The sequence below is a fragment of the Colossoma macropomum genome, unplaced genomic scaffold (assembly GCF_904425465.1).
Source record: "Colossoma macropomum unplaced genomic scaffold, Colossoma_macropomum, whole genome shotgun sequence".
Classification (NCBI taxonomy): Eukaryota; Metazoa; Chordata; class Actinopteri; order Characiformes; family Serrasalmidae; genus Colossoma; species Colossoma macropomum.
Window position 1 is genome coordinate 6940604 of NW_023494785.1, and position 22794 is coordinate 6963397.

General features: G+C 38.4%; 1 protein-coding gene across 1 annotated transcript in view; it reads right to left on the bottom strand.

Annotated features, from left to right (window-relative positions):
* Positions 1–340: 340 nt before the first annotated feature.
* Positions 341–22794, bottom strand: part of trpc1 (transient receptor potential cation channel, subfamily C, member 1) — a 43896-nt gene continuing 21442 nt past the window's right edge. Inside the window, exons 8-13 of the mRNA XM_036582138.1 lie at positions 17628–17767; positions 14157–14306; positions 4199–4389; positions 3771–3972; positions 1142–1336; positions 341–820 (exon numbers count right to left, since the gene is read on the bottom strand). Coding sequence (XP_036438031.1) covers positions 593–820; positions 1142–1336; positions 3771–3972; positions 4199–4389; positions 14157–14306; positions 17628–17767 — 1106 coding nt within the window. The 3' untranslated portion in view covers positions 341–592. The remainder of the gene's footprint in view (positions 821–1141; positions 1337–3770; positions 3973–4198; positions 4390–14156; positions 14307–17627; positions 17768–22794) is intronic.

Below are 22794 nucleotides of genomic sequence, written 5' to 3' on the forward strand. Positions count from 1 at the left end.
AACCAAAAAGTTCCAAAGATAACTTAAATATACTTCAACAACTTCTGCTACTACCATCACATAAATTCTACTTCAGATTCAGCCTTGGCAGAACTTACACACCATAAAAAATGGCCCTGGCGAAGTATCCAGAGGGTTTGACAGCAATCTTTTGGGTTGTAGTCGCACTTCAGTCTGCTATCAACATCAGTGAGACTTCAAGTTTCACCCCCATAAGCATAAGCTGGACCAGAGGAAAATCAACGTGCTGCCTAGATGCCTCTGCATTTTCCCATCCAAAACTTGTGATGCAGTTATTGAATTTTTTTAAGATATTTCAAGAGAAGCTAAGAAAAAAAAAATTTTTTTCATAAACCTTTAATACAGTCTTTTAGTCAAAAACAAGCAACGCTTTTAGAAAACAAGTGGGATGGAAGAATATTACATCGCGAGTTCTGAATCTGGCTTTGGTGTGTAGAATAAATATACTCTAATAAAATTCCAGTAGAGTCCCAGGACCTCACTGTCTCCCTGTATCTTCCAAAGCAAGATAAGAAGAAGAAGAAGAAATGTTTCCAAGCATGCTAGGTCAGTTTCAGAGGCAGGGCATAGCTTAGCTTCTGGGGTAGAACATGGCATATTTGGAGGTGCGAAAGCCGAGGAGGTCCCTCATCTCGTTGCGAAATTTGGACAGGTCCTGTCGCAGGTCGTTGAGGTTCTCCACCGTAGCCTGGTCCGTGCTTTGCAGCTTCTGCCGTGTGGACGTCAGGTAGCGATGCACCAGGCAACACATGATCTTCTGGTAGTTCTCGTCCCTCTTCTGCTTCAGGTTCCGCCACTCCTGCAAAATCAACAGCCCCCACGACCAAATGAACAATCAAAGTCATACCATCAAAACCGCCTGGCCTTTTCTAATCATGAATGTGATGAAGGTCAGAGAAGCTGGATGGAAGAGTGGTTCTCTCGTTTCTTGTGTAGATACAACTCTCCTCAGCAGAAGCCTTGAGCTCCTGAGGATGTATCTTAGGTATTAGCTTGGAACACCTCAAAAAAGGCTGACTTTTTTTGTGAAACAATAACACACCACAACAGACTATATGTAAAAGGCAATAGTTACAAATAATATCCAGAATCCTGTCCTGCTGGGCTGACAGTGACGCACCTTAAGGCTGTTCTGACGCTTGACCTTGCCCGTGGAGGTGTGGGAGCAAATCCATTTGCTCAGGCTGGTCACCAGGTAGCAGAGCGTCTTTGGAGATGGAAGGATGTTAAAGGGTGGAGGCAACGTGCACTTGTCGTCAAAGTAGCTCAGCCAGAGCTTGGCCCGGGCAAACTTCCACTCCTTATCCTCATGGTTCTGGATGCAGTCAGAAAAACACCATTAAAACCAGAATGCAACGTTTCTCAACAAACTTTAATCTAGCAGGCCAAAGCCTATTTCGAGACCATGGAAACTAAGACCTAACTTGAAAAAGAGAAAGACAAAGGAGAAGAGTACAACAAGCCAGCACTGTGCAATCAGTATGAAATGCAGACACGCTTTGAGTCCAGAAATAATCTTTCAACCAAATGTGTAAGTTCGAAGTTTACACATTTTTTTTTTACATATTTATATTTGATATTTTACTCAATTACATTGTTTTAGAACAGAAATGTCAGCACATTTCAGGCAAGTATTACTTTCAATATTTAGAAAACCTTCAGACCTTCAGAATCTGCATAATGTTGTAGCGTCAGCAGAAGATGAAACACGGGTAGCCATGCTTCTGCTACAACAATTGCTTTTTATTGAACACACTGGCAAAAAGGGTCACATATGAAGCACTGAACTCAGGGGGGAGTCACCTCTAGTTACACACTTCGCCCCAACAGTGACCCCCCCACACGCAAAACCCACAGCCGACACTAAATAACACGCAAAACGTACACATAAACTAACAGACAACATAAACAACATAAATAGTCTCTTTTCAGGAGGGCGCTCACTAACATAAGCCCTTTGCTTGTGGTCATCTGCATAGCCACACCTCCCAAGTCTCAGATGCCAGCGCCAGCTAGTAGCTACAATACTTTACTTTGGAATTAGTTCACCTAACTTAAAATCAATTTTCAATTTGTATACTTTAAAATAAAGCTGGTGCTCTTGATTTAAATTGAATTGGGTTAAACTGAAAAAGTCAAAAGTCTGGATCTTTTATCTAATGTGGTGGTTGTAGCTTGAAAATTCAAGGACTAGTAGGTTTGGGATGAAAAGTGAGGGATGAAAAAGAAGAGATGGAAAAAGGGAAAGAGATGACAAACAGTTGCAGTTCTCTCTGCATCAGTAGTCAGAACCTAAACCACAAGTTTGGTCATTTTTGAAAGAAAGCTGTTAAAATTAGAGTACTTTGAAGAAGTCTATGAACAAAGAATGGAATGAAAAAAAAAAAGGGTTTAAATAATTGCTTTTAAAACTGCAAGTGGCCATGTGATGAAGACTTCTGGAAAGTTTTAAGATGATAGATTCAAAACTATGAAATGAGAAAGATTTCAAAATGTAAAAATTTCTGCTTAAGAAAGGTCAAACTTGCCAACTTTGAGACCTCAGAAACAAAGAGATTTTCCAAATCATGCACGTCAAAAGTTTAAAGTGACTTTCCTCTGTTATTGAAATGCTATTTCCTGGTTAGCTTAATTTAACTTAGTGCAGCGGACTGTGATAATGCAATGGAAAAAAATACTTATCATTATTAAAAAATAATTATTCCTATAAATGTAAAAATAAGTGATCATTTTCAGCGCAGGGGAACGCTGGGTGAGGGCAGTTAGACTCATTTGGAAGGTTTGACAGGTGTGATAAACAATGTAGAATATGACTGACTGACATCATCGATAAGTTTGGACTTTTTAGACTATCAGAATAGTCAAAAAAAAGCCATTGTGGTTAAAAGTTAACAATAAAAGCTAATGTCAGGTTAACATGGCTTGATTTGCATAGGACAGACATTTGAGATTTGCTCCTTGTCTCTGAAACGCTCCCCCTCTGCAAGTCCGACAGGCTGACTCTCTCCCTACATTCAAATCTAATCTTAAAACTTATTTTCTCTCACCGACAACCTTCACTCAAACCTCACCTCCATTTGGTTTTCCATTTCGTCTTTCCTGCACTCTTAAAAAAAGATGGTTGTTTAAGGGTTCTTTAATGAAGACAATGGTTCTATATGGAACCATGAACACTCAAAGAACCTGTTGCATGATTAAAGGGTTCTTTGCATCGTGAAAGGGTTCTTCAGATTGATAGAAAATGTGCTGTATGTGATTCTGTATAGAACCTTTTTGAAAATGGTTCTAAGTAGCACCAAAAGGGTTCTTCTATTGTTACGATGTCAAGCTTGTCACAACAGAAGAACCCTATCTGGTGCTATATAGAACCATTTTCAAAAAGGTTCTACATAGAACCACATACAAGGCATCAATCAGAAAAACACTTTCACAATGCAAAATCATGCAAAGGGTTCTTTGAGTGTTCATGGATCAATATAGAACCGTTGTCTTCAATAAAGAACCCTTGAAGAACTTTTTTAAGGGTGTATGTCCTCACTAATATTGTCTGTCTCAGTACTGCTGTGTTGTTTGTTCTTGATGTTCTGTGTACTGCTGTAATTGTAAACATCTTTGGGTTCTTGAAAAGTGCTTTATAAATATTATGTATAAGTAATATTTTTATTATTATTATTATCATCATCATCATCATCATCATTAATAGCATCTTTGGTGATGTGAATTTCTCCTTTAAACCTCAGTTCACTTACCGCAATCTGTCTGAAGCTCTTATGCAGCATGGCCACCAGAAGCTTGGTGAGAACGATCACCACGACAATGTTGTAAGTACCAACGATGAGGGCTCCCACAAATGAACGCAGCTCCTCCGTGTAGCTGATCCTGGTCACAAAGAGTGCCACATGGGCCAGGGAGAAGATATACCAGAACAGGGCGTAACACGTCCCCATAAACCTAGACAAGAGAGAGAAAAACGTCAAAGCTTCCACAAAGATATGGTTCACGTTTATTTAATACGAGATATATTGTTGATTTATCCATTTTAGCTTATGCATTTATCCTTTTAATTCACTGGATTCCTAAGTAATAAACTGCTTCAGTTTGATACATCCCAACACTGCTATCCGAGTAGAAAGGGCTTAAAAAAGCATTTTATGAGTGTAGAAATGCTATAAGGTACGTGTGGAAGGCGTCGTTGCTCTGCTGCTCGCAGAAGATGCCTTCGCAGTCTTTGCTGTCATCCTTGCTCTGGGACGGATCCTTCTTGTCTTTTCCGTAGAGTTGCGTCAGGCCGATGGTAAAGGAGAAGAGCACCAGTAGGAACAGGCCGAGGAACTTCCCGAACTCCTGCAGCATCTGACCCATAGAGATCTAGAGCCACACAAACATATAACACATTACAAATGCTTTATTTGGGGAACTATATATTTGGGGAACTATATATGTCATTTAAAATCAATGCTTTCAATAATAAACTACATTGGGTGCAAGTAAGTGTATACAGGGATTCTTATAAGTCTGTTCTGTGCAACTTTACAGCTTTCACATAATTTGGACACTAGAAAGAAATAAGAAAACATAAAGAATAAAGATTAAATTAAAATTATTATCCAAAAATCATGCCCTGCGATGGACTGGCGACCTGTACAGGGTGTATCCTGCCTTCCGCCCAATGACAGCTGGGATAGGCTCCTGCACCCCACCGCGACCCAGAAGGATAAGCGGTTTAGATGATGTATGTATGTATGTATCCAAAAATGATCATATTTAAAAAGTGTAGAGTAAATCTCAAGACAGATAACTTGACAAAAAGTGACTGTGAATAGATAATTACACCATTATAATTATAGATAATATTATAATTTTATGTTCAAAGAATTCTTAAAATATTAAAACATGTAAAAATACTGTGATGTTTAAATCCACACTGTATAAGTTATTATTGTATAATTAGACAGGGAAAGCTTGTGAATGAAGGTAGCTTGACAAAGCCAGCTAATAAAGCTTCAAAAGTTAAAGCAGTTGCACAAAACTGTTGATTGTTTTTGATAACTTGATTGGGTTCCACATAGTAACTGTGTTATTGCTACCTTGTTGCAATGGTATTCCAGCTTGTTCTTAGGGTGTTGCTTGATGGTTGCTGAGGTGTTGCTAGGCTGTTGCTTGGTGGTCGCTAAGGCGTTGCTAGGCCATTGCTATGCTATCTCAGCTGGTTGCTAACTTGTTGCCAGACCACTGCTAGGCCATCCCATAAGGTTGCTATGGCTGGTTGCTTCTAGTCCAGTGCTGTGGTATAGGAAGTGGTTGCTAAGATGTTGATAGGCCTTTGCTGTGGTATCCCAGGTGGTTGTTAAGGCGTTGCTAACATGCTAACATGCTTATATGATGTTGATGTAAGAGGAGCATCCAAAAACATTTGTCTACAGAGCGTATACTGACTATGAAAGTAGTGCTATAAGCATTATATAAGTGAAATGACTCTGTTTCAGGATGTTTAGCATCATTCATTCATTCATGCCGTAAGTCAAGTCAAAAAAAGCTCAAGCAACCAGTTCGGTGCAGATTCTATGATCGTGCCAAATTTCGGGTTCTAGCACGAAAGAGTAATAAGAAAACTTTTTAATACTAACCTAATAAAAAAAATGTTTATATGGCAAGTGATTCCAAACTTTTAAATGGTCACGTAAATAGTCCTGAATTCTACAAATATTAATGTGAAGAACATTTTCTGCCATTTTGGAGATACAAGGTTTTGTCAGTTCAACTTCTGCTGTTTACAGTCCATTTTAAAAGGAAAACGTTAAAACATTCCTATGGAGAAATCATGCAAGCTGTGAGCTACTGTTTACATAGACAATTGCAAGTGTCAGGCACTTGTCAGTCCAACAGATCAACACGTCTCTAATAATTACCAGTTGACAGTAACACTTTGATGAGGCTTAATTAAAGAGTTCTGTTTGTTTTTCCTCTTTTCCCTCCCGAGGAGCTAATCAGAGCAGCTATCTTTGGACTGATGTTTACTGCTGTTGTGTATCCACCTATTTTGGAAGTATCCAACATGACCGGGTAGAGCAGCTCATCATCGAAAAGCAAACATGTTTATGTATTTTTCTTGTGCTGTATGTTATCATTAACCAACCCTAAATGTCAGAAACAGCCCTCCCTTCACTGAACCAGTCTCTTCAGGTAAACACTGGTCAGTCCAGCAACGGGGCAAAGGCCAGGGACATGTTTCTACAGTCTCTCAGACACAACCATCAGGGTTAAACACTCGTTTACAAAGAACCAGACACATACAGACGAAGAACTGGCTTTCTCCGGACGCTCTTAAAAATAAAGATGCCAAAAAAGGTTCTTTGGAGTGATGCTGTAGAACAAAGGACTTCAAATCCAGACCTTGAACCCAGTTTCCAGTCCTGGATTTTGTCATCACTGGTAGTTTACTGAACTGTTGATGTAACTGATTGGCCACCATTAGTGATTACAACAGTGATTACAAAATCCAATACCAGAAACCGCATTCAAGGTCTGGATTTGAAGACGTCTGCCAAAGAAGAACCACTTTTGGCTCTTTGAAGAACCATTTTTAACAGGATTAAAGGGGAACTCCACTATTTTTTTTTCAAAACTGGGGCATAATTCAGTGGATGATGTGATCAAAGTCATTCAGAGTGGTTTGATGTGAAATAGTTAACTGTGGAGAAATTTAGGAGTTCAGATTTCTTTACAGTGGTGGTGATAGGAACCAGGTGTCATGATGTCTACAACGCAAATATATGCATTTTTTTTCCTATCCAAAACCACCAGTGAACGTACACTTCTCCAGAGTTTTAAATGCAATCATTATATGCATATAAAAATATTTTTCTTTGGGGGCTATTTTGCCTGCTGTGAAATAACTTTCTGTGAGGGAGCTTTTAGAGGCAATAAACTCCTCAAACATCTGGTTCCTATCACCACCACTGTAAACACTTCTGACTCAGTAACTTTCTCTAGAATGGAGCATTTCACACCAAAACCACCCTGAATGACTCTGTTTACATTTTAACCATGCAGAAATTTTCATTTCTTGGTGGAATTCCCCTTTAAAAGTTTTTTCCTAGAACTGCACATCCAAGCCAAGAAGCATTCTGGCATCTTTATTTTGAAGACTGCTGTTGATCACACTCTGCCACAGACACAGGTTTTCCAGTGTTTCTGGAGGACGGTGATGAGATGAATTCCCGGATTCCTGGGTGTCCTGTGTAGAGGATTTGGGCTGTAATGGCTGCACTGTTTTTGGGTGAGCGCGCCTCCATTACTGTGATTCATATTCCTGTCACGCTGAACTCCCCAGTGAGCAGTTTCCACAGCTAATCTTTCACAGGCCTGTTCTGCAGCAGTGTGATTTAGCAGCAAACGGCGGGACGCGACGTACTGACCGCAGCGTATCATCCACACAGCTGTGCTGGAATGCAAAGGGTCCCCCTCACTGAGGTACACCGGTGTGGACTTAGCAGTCAAGAGCTATGACTTTTGTTTTGCTATACTGCTCAAATGAAATTACATCATTACATGAGTGAATTCATTGTGACTAACGCAATCACATTAACACTCCATTTACATTCTGTATGGACTGCTTTGAGTCTGTAGAACTTCATAGGTTTCAGACAATTAGTAGAACATTAGGAAGCTATAATTGAGATTATAATTGTCCCACCTCCCAGCTGAAATGGATGTTTTGATGAGTTTGACTCTCTTTCTGTTCACATCTATTGGTCAGCACTCTGTGAAGTTTGATTTGTTTATGATGTAAGTGTCCTCAGCTCAATCAGTAAGTGGCGGGTTGTTGCCCCAGTACTTTCAAAAGTGGTGGCTCAAATGCCAGCTTGCCCCTGTGATTCCAGCTGCCCTGATTTACTTGAATGTTATAAAAACACTGCCCAGATAAACAGCTTTAAATATAGTTTCTTTGCCTTAGACTGTTGCACAGTACTGTATATATTTTGACAGTTTTGCAATATTATGGCAGTTTATGGCAGTCAGTTTATAAGTGCCGTGTCATTAATGGCCTGAAGTACACTCCTAAAAAAAGATGGAGAATTTGCTGTAGATGGTTCTATATAGAACCTTTTTGAAAATGGTTCTATATAGCACCCAAAAGGGTTCTTCTATTGTCATGGTGTCCAGCTTGTAACAACAGAAGAACCCTTTTAGAGGCTATATAGAACCATTAGGAGGCTATACAGAACCATAGGAGAATTTGCTGTAGATGGTTCTAAATAGAACCTTTTTGAAAATGGTTCTATATAGCACCCAAAAGGGTTCTTCTATTGTTACAGTGTCAAGCTTGTTACAATAGAAGAACCCTTTTAGAGGCTATATAGAACCATTAGGAGACTATACAGAACCATAGGAGAATTTGCTGGAGATGGTTCTATATAGAACCTTTTAGAAAATGGTTCTATATAGCACCCAAAAGGGCTCTTCTATTTTTATGGTGTCAAGCTTATAACAATAGAAGAACCCTTTTAGAGGCTATACAGAACCATTAGGAGGCTATATAGAACCACAGGAGAATTTGCTGGAGATGGTTCTAAATAGAACCCTTTTGAAAATGGTTCTATATAGCACCCAAAAGCGTTCTTCTATTGTTACAGTTCTATTGCTTATAACAGCAGAAGAACGCTTTTGGAGGCTATATAGAACCCTTTTCAAAAAGGTTCTATATAGAACCATCTATAGCACATGCATGCAAATTTTCCATCTATCCGAAGAACCCTTTCATGATGCAAAGAACTCTTTAATCATGCAAATGGTTCCTTGAATTTTCATGGTTCTATATAGGACCATCTGCTTTATTAAAGAACCCTTGAAGCACCATCTTTAAGAGTGTACGCACAAACAGCTGAAGAACCGTCCACACATTAAAGGGTTAAGCAGCCAGTATAATGGCTCACTTCTGGCCCACCAGACAAACAAGCAGAGTGGCAGGAAGACACTGTAGCTTCAACTCCCAATGACCACACAGTTAATCAGAAGTGATTTGTATTTTCCTGCTGAATAACTTTACCCAGAATTGAACAGGAAACCACTGGGGGTGGACGGAGTTACAGACCAACCACCGGCAGCTCAGACTCGGCCATTAAGAGCTGCCTGAAAGGTGCTGAGACACAAGATACAGTATGAAAACTGTAAAAGACGACAACAGCGACATCAAACTACACTGTGCAGTGTCAGGATATTTGAAGTACAACTCCTCGTAAGCATTTGATGATGATGATATGATGAAGTTATTGTCCAGAATGCCTCAGATTTTAAATTTAGTGATTAAATCTCGAGACCGATATCTTGACATTGTATAAATAAATATTGCAGTATATTATTTGTCACAGATGTGTTATTTTGATTTAAAATTAAGTAACTGGACTGCCTCAAAGGGGAATTCCACTAATCTTTGAATAAGTAACCAAGTAGAGAAACCGTGTCAGAATTGTTCACAGTGGTGGTAACAGGAACCAGACGTCTGAAGAGTTTAATGCCTCTAGAGGCTCCCTCTCAGAAAGTTAATACATGAAAATGGTTATGAATACACTGGATGATGTCAGAGATGCTGTTTCATACTATTTTTAAAGGGCCCACTATTTTTTTTTTTTTTCCCTTGAGGTCCACTTATAACATTTGGGTGGTTTTATGCAGCAAAACTGGTCATAATTAATTTTCCAACCTCTTTTTATCTCTTACAATTAAACAGACTGTTTTTCTTAGTGTGCCTTTAAAACTAATATCAGATAAACAAGATCTGTTCTGATTGGCAGTCCTGTATTGTGCCTCATTCAAAAAGCACTCAGAGTTGACACACTATTTATAACTTCAGTGTTTGTGGGCGTGGCTCAACTGCTGTAGGCAAAATAGGCGGATATATGTAAATGAGTTTCTAGTGATATCACAGAAAAAGCGAATTCAAATTGGGGAAAACAAACAGATTCCATCTATGGACTGTACGGACTTAGTAGCGAATGGCACGTTTTGATACTTCAATAATGTTTACACTCTACATCAAACTCCTTTAATTCAAAAAAGTGAGGAACTTGGTTTTCCATGATACGTTCCTTTTAAGATTAGGTTTTGGCCTAAAACTGAGGTCAAGTCATTTATGATGGAGGGGTACATGCAGGACATTGTAGAGTTAAATAGTCCCAAAGACAGATTTTTTCAGATTTTCCTGTATCAAAAAAAACACATGTAGCTTCACTGGTGGTTTTTGATAGTAAAAAAAATGTCTATATGTGTGTTGTAGATGTTGTGACCCCTGGTTCCTATCAACGCCACTGTAAAGAAATCAGAGTGGTTAAGTTTCTCTGCAAAGAACCATTTCGCATCAAACCACTCAGAACAACTCTGTTTACATCAGTGATTAAATTATGCTGAAATTTTGAAAATCTCTGGAATTCCCCTTTGAACATGAAATAGTAAATTAACAAATCAGTAATTTGTGTTACATTCTGTGAACCTATTATTTCATGTTCCATAATATCAAAATTTGAGGTCAGCCAGATAACCTAAGTTAAAACACCAAAACCATTTCTATAGTGTAGTAACTTCTGGTTGTTACCAAAATCCTGAAATACTGAATTTATCATTTTTAAATCTACACTGTATATGTTACAGTTAATAAAATAACAAAAATCATTAATATGACACATATATGGAATATAATAATTCCAAACATTTGAAAGTGTGTCTCAACATGCAAGTGGGTGAGTCTGCAGTTTTATGCAAAAGTTTAGGCACCCCTGGTCAAATTACAGGGTTTGCTGATTTTCTAAACGAAAGTAGGCTAACCCATCCTCTACAAAGAACACACTTACAAATGGTATTTTGTTTTACGATTTTTAGTGTCCAATTTCTATTTATTTGCAGAGTCTGACAGGTTGGAAAAAACACGAAATGTAAAACATGCCATAACTTTTGTACAGGCCACATTTTATGTTTAATGTTTTTCCAATATGTTAAATTCAGCAAATAAACAGTAATTGTGTATCAAATTTTGCAGAATTCTCTGTAGTGTTCTCTGTAGAGGATGTTTACTTATCACTAGCCACTTTTACATGCAGCCTAATAATCCGTTAATAATCCGACTAATAGCTCAGTTGGAATAGAATACGTCCATGTAAACACCTCAATCGGAATAGACTAGTACGATTGAGGCCATTCGGAATACAGTTTCTATCTGATTGAACGAGGGGGGTAATCCTGTAAATAATCCGTTAAATAGAAGAATAATATCCGTGTAAACGTCTGTATCTGATTACATTCCCTATCAGAAAGTTTAAGTCCGTTCTGATCATGTTTGTCACGTGATAGTGAAAGTTTATACCGTTTAACATGGCGGAGCAGAAACTGGTCTGCAGAGGAGACGAAGTTTATGCTGTGATCTTTAAAAGACGGCGGTGGGACAGACGTCCAGCTTATGTGTCTCAGAACATGACGTCTTCCTCTCAGCCTTCTTTAATAAGGACATGTGAAGGACGTTTTCCTGAGTCTGACATCATTTTAAAGTGATTAAAAACACAAGCACTGCTCACTGCTGCTCATCTCACTCACGTGACTGGGACTCACGTGATGCTCGCTGTCATGGTAATCAGATTGGCAAATGTCTTTGCATGTAAATATAGCCACTTAGACAAAACATGTAATCTGACCAGGGGCACCAAAACCTTTGCATGTTTATGTGTGTGAAATTGATTTTATGTTTCTGAGTACTGTTCTGAGCTCCTCAGCCAGGCGGTGATGTCAGTGTGAGCATGGTATCTATAATCCTGCCCTGTTCTGCAGTAATAGTGGTATTCCACTATTCCAGCATGCTGTTAAAGGGCCCATATAATAAATAAATAAATACATTTTTCCATCAATGTAGTATGTAAAGCAGCAACTAAGCTACAAAAACAACCCATTTTAAATTCACTCTTATTGTGATGGCACAAATACAAACACATTTACATACATATATATAAATATATACGCCTATTCAGCCTGAATATATAAGGAATGTTTCAACCAGGACTGTTTTCTGAATGAACCATAATACAGAGCAGCCAATCAGAAAAACGCTCATTTACATACATCAGTCTTAAAGGCACAGTAACAAAAACAGCATAAACCACACAAATGTCACATGTGGGGAAAAATATAGAAGAAAAGTATATATGAATGTTTATAGAATATAAGCCCTTTAAAATCACTGCAAACAGTCCTGAGAAGAGGATGACCTCATCAATTCAGCTGCACTGGTACTTTATGTAATAGCTGCCCCTTGTTGTGATAGGCAGCGAGAGAGAAAAGAGGGAACGATAGAGAGAGGCTTTGAAGCCTGAGCCTACACAGTCAGTGTCAGATTTTCTGCCACAAATCCGCATAAAGCGGAACGCAGTACTCGAGGCAACGGCGGTATTTTGTGTGTGAACTCGAGAGACAAATGAAGAACAGACACGAGAAGAACTGGCAGAGAAAAAGCACACAGGAGAACAATGGAAAGGGAGAAGAATAGCCAGAGTACTCAATCTGACGGATAGGAAAGACAGTTGTTTTTCTCTGGAATCCATCTAGTTAACAGCTGGGCCTGTGGGCATTACATAATCAAAACAGTGGTCAAAGAAACAGCCATTTTCTCTGGCTCATTATTCTGTCTGCATTAAGAGAACCATCAACTGGATTATAATATTTAGCTATGAAGAAGCCTTGATTTACAAGCAATAATACTGGCCGGACCTGCGGAATCACCAAGCTGGCATCTGTCGTCCCTCTTCTGGAGCTGATTCACAAGCTAAATCATGTTCACTGAGCTCCTGAACCCTAATAACATTCCTCTGAAATGACTGCGCACATCTTTTCCAATATACGCTGCCACAGGACCGCCAACATTGCATCTCCGAGCCAAGTATTTTTGCTAGCTCAAAGTGAATATCCGATGGCTAAATAAGAGGCAGTGCTGCACAAGAGTCTGAGAGGCTGCATAGTCAACTAATAAATCCTCTAGTTGGCACTGTGGAGAGCTGTTGACTAATGAGAGAGAGTCAGTATGTAGGAAGAGTCAACATGGAGGGTCCAAAAATGCAGTATGTGTGTATATATATATATATATATATATATATATATATATATATATATATATATATACACAATATATATAGACACACACACGCACACACACATAAGCTGAACTGGAAAATCTGAAAAAATGTTGAATAACCTTGTTTAAAAAAAAAAAAAGAGAAACATAGTGTTGAACCAACAACCTTCCAGTTACTGGCTGCCTCTCATACCTCTAGTCTTCTGATGAAATATCTGTTGTTTATCTGAATTTAAGAAATATGACTACTGAGAACAAACTGTCGTATTTCACAATTCAGAGGTAAAAAACTATTGGACTATAAAATTAAATTAAAAAATAAAAAGACAAGTACAAAAAAAGATATCAGCCAATATTACCAATTATTGGAATTTTAGACCCATAAAATTGAAACATATTGTCCACATTTTTTTTTTCTAGGGTTCAGCCATAATTTTTCATGTTGCTTGGACTCTTACATAACCAGAGCTGTTAGTGGTCCTTTGTATATAAATAGCAATATTGGTGGCACCCTGTATATAAACAGATGTGTTGATGGCCCTCTATATACACACAAAGGTAGGTATATATGAACAGAGGTGTAGGTGGTCCCTGTATGCAAACAGCGGTGTTGGTGGTCCCAGTATAAACAGAGGTGTTGGTGGTGTTCTGGACGTAAACAGAGGTGTTGGTGGTCCCTGAATATAATCAGAGGTATTGGTGGCCCCTGTATATAAACAGAGGTGTTGGTGGTGCTCTCTTTGTTCATAAACAGAAGTGTTGGTGGTCCCTGTGTATGAACAGATGTGTTAGTGGTGCTCAGTGTATAAACAGAGGTGTTGGTGGTCCCTGTATATAATCAGAGGTGTTGGTGTTCTCTCTACATAAACAGAGGTGTTGGTGGTGCTCTGTATAAAAATAAAGTTGTTGGTGGTCCCTGTATATAAACAGAGTTGTTGGTAGTATATACACAGGTCTTGGTGGTCCCCTGTATCTAAACAGAGGTGTAAGTGGTCCCCTGTATATAAAGGGGGGAGCTGGTATTTACCTGTAAAGGGCCAAGGATGGAGCTGGTGGTGTACATGAAGAAAAGGCGGAGGTAACTCAGCACGTTGGCAAAGGCAAAAAGCCCCTCCGCTACCAGAATGGGGTGAGATGCATCCCAGTGCTTTCGCTCCATGTCTTCCACATTATTAAACTGAAACAACACACACCAAACACATTTCTCAGTTTCTGTACAATGCCTGCAAAACAGCTTTTAATTCATACTTCATTAAATCTATTCTAATCTACGACAAAAGAGAAATCTGTCATTACACTGCATAATTACACCCAGTAGGGAAGCAACACAGCAGCACCACCTGGTGCGGTGGGGGGTTCAGTGCCTTGCCAGAGGGCACAAGCAGAAACACCCAGCCAGTTGTGGGATTTGAACCTATGACCTTGCAGTTGCTGACCAGCAGTAAATTAAATCTGTTTTTGCTGGTTTGCAATACTTGAAAAATACTAATAGTTCAAAACTCATTGTGGACAGACTTGGACTTAAATTTGAAATTTAAATGACCCCTATGCCCTATACTATATATTAATAATCTTTACTGTATTAAAACAAATGACTGAACATTCTGTCACCAGCAAAACAATCATAACACTACTAAAACTTTACCAACTGTTTCAGTAGTGACTGTTTCAGCTACTTTTTAGCATAACTCAAAAACACTAGCCAGTACATGACTAGCAAACATTGCTCTGCACAGATTCCAGAATATTCCATTTTGTCACTACCCAAACAATCATAACACTACCAAAACCTTTCCATTTGGGCTTAACAAATCATAACATAATGCTTGTAAATATGTATGGTCTGAATACTTAAATGTTTTTTTCATAGTTTTTACTCTGGGACCACAGTTTGGACTAATTCAGTAGAATAATTTTATCGGTTTTGTCGATAAATTTGTCGGCCAATACTGATGTTCTTCAGATTTATCTGTACTGCCGATATCTTGCTGACAAACCACCGATTTTTAAAACCGTTCACTTCTGAGGATTTCAAGTTCATTCATAGCTGACAACTGACAATTACATCAGTCAGGAAAGCACTGTTTAACTAAAACTACTGGAATCTGATAAATGTTTAAGCAGAACAAATTATACTGGCCAAATATTAAATAAATGATATAGCTAACTATGCTGCCATGCTGAGAGGTTGAAGGCTAGCATAAGATTCCTCCAAGACATATGAAGTGCCACCACATCTTTTCAGACTGCTGCTAACACAATGTCACTGGACAGCTCAACAGGTGAACACTGACTACCAAGTCTGTTAAATCAGCTAACAGATGCCTGCGATGGGATGAGTGATGGGGGAGAGGGAGGACCACTCAGAGAGAGCAGGCCAGGAATGCTCTCTTGGACCAGCTATGGACAACTGGGTCATCGATGAGATTCAAACTCACTATCCCAACACAGGGCCAACACTTAGATGGTTGGGCCACTTGGGAGCCCAAGTCATCAGACTGTTAGCAAATTGTCACAGCAGTTGGGTGTTACTGCAAAACTGAATGAACAATTGATAAAAAGATGATGCCCATGCACTTTATCCCCTTGTTGTGATGTCAGCACTCAAGCCTTTCAGGGGTTTAAACCTTTGGAAATCACAGTGTGATACAGCAGTGCTACTGTACATGACAGAGTTGCACTATAAAGGATTGTGAGAATGGCACAGAGGATTACAGGATGTGACCTATATTCACTCAACAAGCTTCACACCATCCACTCTCGCAATAAAACCCAATCCATTATTCAAAAGTTCAACCACCCTGCTCACAGACTGTTCTCTCCTCGCTGTGCTCTGGCAGGCAATACCGCATTATTAAGGCATGGACTGCCAGACTGAAAAACAGCTTCTACCCCACTGCAGTGCTCATTCTAAAGAGTAACTGTAATGACTAATATATTTGTACAGCACTATTTGCCCCAATTTACGTATTTACTGTTTGGATGTGGAGTTTTTTTTATTATAAAATAAAGTATTGCCATTAAGAAATAATGGTCCATTATGCCATTGTACAGTGTATCCTTGGGAGGTCAAAGCAAATACAAATTCTAATGTATATGTACATACAGCAGTTAATTACTCCACTTCAGTCTGCTACTGCAGGCATTTTCATCATCATCTGACAATGTAAATCTTAGATCCCTGCCCTGCTATTTTCACCAGTAATTATAGGTAATTTAATCAGTGATTTTACTGTGGCTGTGTCCACTTTCCAGAAAATAGAACTAGAAATAGAACAGCATGATAGATCATGCATGAAATAAGCTCAGGTGTATTTACTAATGACAAAATAGCTTCAGGTCACATGCACAGTCGCTACTTCACATTATCAAAGGTTAAAAATGTGTATTTTTAAATGCTGTACAAATGCTCTAGTGTGGTGCATAAAAGCAAGTAAGACTTCGTTTGTTTTTCCATGTAACACTAGCATTCTTTAGTTATTTAATTTCATTAGGAATATAAAAAAGCATCAGCACATCATGTTGCATCAGTCTGAAGGTGGTGAACTGATTTTGGGATATTAAAAGCAATTATAATAATATTCAAAGGCCAAAATAACATTTGCGGACTATTTTAAAACATGAAAAAGCCTGTTGTATGGTTCTTATTCCCTACAATATAGTACTGTGTGAATAGTTTCTGCAGTCACATTTGTGTACATAAGAGGTGAAAAAAAAAGTAAAAAAAAAAATTCAAAGGGAAAAAGCGATACATCATGTCATTCAGTGTGGTTTGATGTCAAATGCTCCGTTCTTGAGACACTGAGTCAGAGTTGTTCGCAGCTGTCATCATAGCAACCAGACGTCTGAAGTGTTTACTGTTCTTAAAAGCGCTCTCAGAGATATGTTGTTATGTGAAAGTTACAAATACGCTGCCTGAAATACTTTTTACAATAGTTCTGAGAAGGTGTTGAACTAAAATGTGTTTTTTTTTCATCAATTTAAGGTTGAGAAGTACATGCAGGCCATTAAAATAGTCCCCCAAGAAAACATGTTTGTTCAGATTCGCCACTATTGTACTATCAACATTACATCAACACTCAAGACTCATGTAGATTCACTAATTGTTTTGGGTAGTATATAAATGTACCCGTGACCCCTGGTTCCTGTAACCACCACTGTAAAGAAATCTGAGTCTGTAAGTTTCTCTACATTGAACCATTTCACATCAAACCACTCTGAATGACTTTGTTTACATCTTAACCACTAAATTATGCAGAAATTTTGAAAAATGTATGGAATTCCCCTTTAATGGATTAGTGAGATGTGGCAGTCATCTCACTAAATACTACATCGCAGGCTTCACTGTTTGGGAAATGCGTTTGACCATCTGTCTATTCATGCCTTTAAGTCATCACTCCAGTGTTGTAACTGTACATGAATCAGTCAAGGTCAGAGATTTAAACCCCCATTAGCCATGTTAGTATTTTAGTGTCAAGTCTATTCTGTAAGGTCTGACCTTGCTGTGGGCCACCATTTTGAGTGCGAAGGTGGCCAGGTAGAGAGAATTCATAACAAAACTCAGCTGGTTCCTCGACTCCTCCAGGAAGTCCTCCAAGCCCTCATACCAGAGACGCTTCACATCTGACCACACCATCCCTGCAGACAGAGAGAAAAGATAGAGAGAGAGAATTCTCAATAAGCACCCACACTACCGGACTCTGGGATGCAAACCAAGAATTCCTGTCATTGTGGAATCTCCACGTGCAGATGCTGGGTGAGTTTACCCTCAGCTGTATATGTGGTGGGGGAGAGTCTCACTCAGCCATGAGTCCTGCATGGCTGAGAGAATTTATGTCAGAAAGTTCTCAGATGCATCATCTCCCTCTGCTGTTAGGACCAATAATCCCAGCACTAAATCCAGCCCCACACTGCAGAGTGGGTCAGTAAAAAACATGCCATCAAATTATCCCATCTAATTTTAGTTTAACAGTATAAGAATAATATATTACAAAAAAACAAATGACACATTATTTAATCCTTAAAGTGTTACTTGGGCTATTAACACATAACAGTGAACATTCAGTCACTCAACACTGAGAGAAAAGTAAATAAAAAATAAACAAACAAACAAATAACTAAAGAAAAGCTATATAGCAAGCAGTAATTAGTGTAACAAGGAATTTCAGAAACTGTGAAGAGCCTTAAAGGGCCCATATCCAGTTCACGTGGCTACCCAATACTGATGAAAAGCAGTCATATATACAGTTGTATGCAAAAGTTTGGGCGACCCTGGTCAAATGACTTCTTTTGTTGATTTTCTAAATGAAAATAAGTTAACACTGTCTCCTACAGAGAACACACTCCTGCTCATTTTAACACTTTTTATTTGCTGAATTTAACATTCCAATACGTTAAACTCAAATAAATAGAAATCGTGCACTAAAAATGGCATAAAAACGCCATATGTAAGTTTGTTTTTGAGGAGAATGTGTTATTTTCCCTTTGAAAATCAAACTTACGACTGTAGATTGGCAGAGGGGAGTGAAAGCTGTACATATCTAGAACATATAAGTCAGAGAGGTTGTATTTATCATCTGAATAAAGCTGTGCCTTGCAAATATTGAAGAATAGGGTAGCTGAGACGTCCCAGTCTTCAGCTCTCAACTTTACCTGGAAGTCAGCTTCCGATTGCTATAAAAAGATAATAGGAGGGAAGACATCTAACAAAGTTCCTCTTTTAAACGTCTCTAAATAGGCCTGCTTAGAGTAAGGAAGGTGTATTTAAAAGGTGTGACAAAATAGCAAATATGCCATCAATCCTCAAGTGTTTTATTCATTTAATTCCTGCCTTATGAGAATGAAAACACAGGGAGACACAGGCCAAAGTGAGCTCTAAACTGAATGCAGATGTGTAATCAATCTCTTGGAACAGGGTTGTAAATGGAATGGCCAGAGCTGAAGGTAAGAGAGAGCAACGTACGGTCATCAGAAAAGCTGGTCTGCAGGAATCTGCCTCTGTAACCACTCAGACCACAACAGAACAGAAAATTAGAATGTGCAGCTTGTCTTGCAAATCTTTTCAGGACTTTAATTCTAGATAAATAAGAAATAAACTGCAATAAACATGTCATTTTTATTTACTACTACATATAATGAACCATACTTAACAACTGAAAGTAGGTGCAAACTTTTTTTATAGTGCAGAACAGTTAAAAACAGAAATGAACAATCTATAGATAAACCTGTGGTTTTTGGGGTTGGAAAACAGTACTGAACACTGTTTCACATCCAAATTTCGTGGATATGTGCATCCTGTACACTCGCTCTCACATCTCTGTGTGTCAGACTCTGCTGTTCAGAGTTCAGTAAATATTACAGTCATTCACACTAACAGCAGCAGCGGTTGAGCCGCAGATTTCAGGGCCGGATGGACACAATAGGCCAGACGGTGGCAACCCAAATGCTAAGAAAGAGCCATTTTGTCCTTTCAACAAAAATCAAACCACCTTGGGAGCCACAACATTTTATGTCCATTTTACCATCTTAGCTGTAAATATGTCTCAGTATTTGTTAATGTACTGTATAGGCTAAAAATCCAGGCTTACTTTGCTCTGCTTTAAGCTTTAGCTCAGCTATAGCCACTTTTCTCAGATCTCCAGCAGGAAACTTTTCCACAAAAAAAAGTGTAATAGTGTCTTGTTAAATGTCTTTTAAACATTGGACTTTTTACGAGGCTGAAGTCAGTTTCTCATTCGCCAACTTCTTGTTTTAGTTTTCTTGTTCCACCAGAATGCAAGTGCCGCACCATTTAAGGTGGAACGTGAATGAGAAACTGACTTCAGCTTCACGACTTTTTAGTGTTTGACAGTTTCTTGTTGCAGATTAAACATATCAGGAAACCACCTGGAGTGAATATGAACACAAATAAGTCCATTCATCTTCAAAGTATCGATGTTGTCTCTCAAAGAAAGGAATGACCTCCATGAAAGGTCATTTTGGCTTGGAAAATGCAGGTTTGAGTAATAACTAAATATTTAAATTTGTAGAGAGCTATCTGGAAGTCTGCTGCAGTTGAGGTAGGGCCTTTTCTAGGATGTTTATATAAAATTCCTATCAATAGTTTATTACGAGAAAAAAAAAATGCTGAACGTTAGACTCAAGATCTCAAGGCAGTGTTAGAAGTTAAAAGCAGTGCAGCATCTGTGTACAAAAAACATCATATACTCCCCTATACTGATTTGACATATGCATAACTGGATCTCTGCATACAGCAATAGCACAGGGTTCCTTAGCTTTGGCAAAGAGCAGGAGACAAAGTGGGCAACACTGCCATGTACAATGCAGTACTGGAACGTAGCTTTAGCTGGTTTCACTGGTGTGCAGTGAAGTGAGAGAAAATATGCTACAGGCCAAAAGAAAGAAAGCCACTAGTGACTTTTACATATTTTACAATTACGAAAATTGGTCAACAACCAACATAACACCCTATATTTGCTGATCTATTTAAATCAAAATAAGTTTGTTCCAGTATATTTCATAGGTGTTGCAGGGCAGTACTTTAAATATAATATATTAAATATATAACATATTATAGTGTACTCTACAATAAAGTCTTCAGAGGAATCTGAAAGGAGGAATCAGGTGGATCTGATTAGATCTGAAAATAAAACCCTCAGTAGAAACACCAGGAGCTAAACTCATTAACAGTCGGTTAATGAGAGTACACTATCACTGCAGGCATTGATTCAAGCCTTTTTTAATTACATTAATTAATGATACTGTTGATAATGTACAAAATCAATGTATAAAAAAAATACTTTCGCTTCCAAACATTTGGCCTATACTGTATACAGCTGCGTAATACTCAAGATGCATATGATATCAGAATGATATCCGTAGCAGCAGATAATTGAAAGAAATTTTGCAACATTACTAATAAACATTGAAATATTTCCTTATTTAAAACCACAACTATTTTACTGTAACATATTCTGTACGTCTATGATTTTCTCCCACAAAGTTTTAAAACCATACACATTTACACTAAATGGTGTCTTTGACGTTAGAGCTCATGGTTGCTCATGTTTTGCTCATGTTTTTCCTTTTAATGCCGTGAGATTCGAGCTTCATCATAATCAACACCACTGTAGGGCTCCACTGTGAGGTACTGATGAACTTTTTAGCAGAATGGGCCGTTACTCAGCGTCTGCATCTTTGAGTTGCACTGGCTAAAAGAAAAATGGTAGCTTTGTCATTATTACTGCTTGATAAATCCATTTTTTCTTCCTATCCATCTTAGTGAAAGTTTGAGGGCATAAAAACCATCCACTTTAAAACTAAACCATTTAAAATAAAACCTGGAATGTTGTGCATCATGGATCGGAGCGCAGATCACTCATACACACAAAATGGATAAAAGAAAAATGATAAATTCTACCTATCGATTTCATGGCTGTAATGGATAATTACTGATAAATCGATTAGTGGTATCCAACCTAGATATTATCAGGCAGCTGATACATCCATCAAGCACTGTTAGAGAACTCCCTCTGGGTGGAGGATGTTCTTGGTTCACTTCTAAACAAACTCCAGTGCAATTTGTTTGAATTATGAATGCAAAACAGACAAAATACAGCTAACCAGACCAAACACAGAGTAAATGATTGTCTTTTCTCTGCCAAACTGCTTTGGTACGTGCAACAGATGATTATCTGAAGCTGATTTGACATGTGGACATGTTCTTGAGAGCGCCGAAAGGGAAATAATGGAATGGATATTTTCAGTTTTTGGGGTGGAAACATGTTTGAAACTATTATAAAATACTCAACACGCATGTTGTTTGACACACATGAAATGTTATGCATTAATGCACCACATTTCGACATTTTACAAACAATAATCCACTGGAGGTGCTGCAGGGATTTAACCTCACTACACAACATGGGACAACAAAAGCTTATGGCTTTAGAATATTACAAGACACACATTAAACCCACAAGCTCAGTTAGAGCACAACATGGTTCACAAAGTTTGCTGGAATTATGATTCCAACTCATGTACTGGTGCCAAATGTATGTCATAAAATCTGACCAGTCAGTTCTGATTTTTTACCAATATGATTTTTTTTTTACATCTTTTGGTTCAATTATCAAATATTTGAGTGTGAATGCTAAGTGAACCAGAACTAAAACGCAACAGCACATCATTTTCTGCTTTGGTCTGAAGCAAAGAAACTAAACTACATATGTAAATGAAATCTCTCAAAGAAACAAACAGCATAAACAAGTGCACTTTCAGTGAACCTTGAGAAAATTACACTTCATGCAGCAGCTCCTACGTCTCTTTGTAAGCACATACCTGGAAGCTCTTTAAACTGTGTATAACTCAGTGCAGGTGAGGTGAAAAAAAAGTGAACCTAAATGAATTATCTTCAAACAGCTCAAACTGAAAGTTAGAAAATTGTGAAAAAACATTTCTTACTCAACCTTTTTCAGCATGTGTATAAATATGCTCGTAACTAGACTAAGGGTTTCTGTTCTGATCTCTGTCTGACCTAAAAAGAAAAGAAGCCCTGCAGTAACAGACACTAATGAGGCCTCAGAGCTGGAACTGACAACACAAATCTTTAAAAAAGTGCTAAAATGTCATCAAAGATTTCAGTGCAGCATACAAGGTCCTCCATC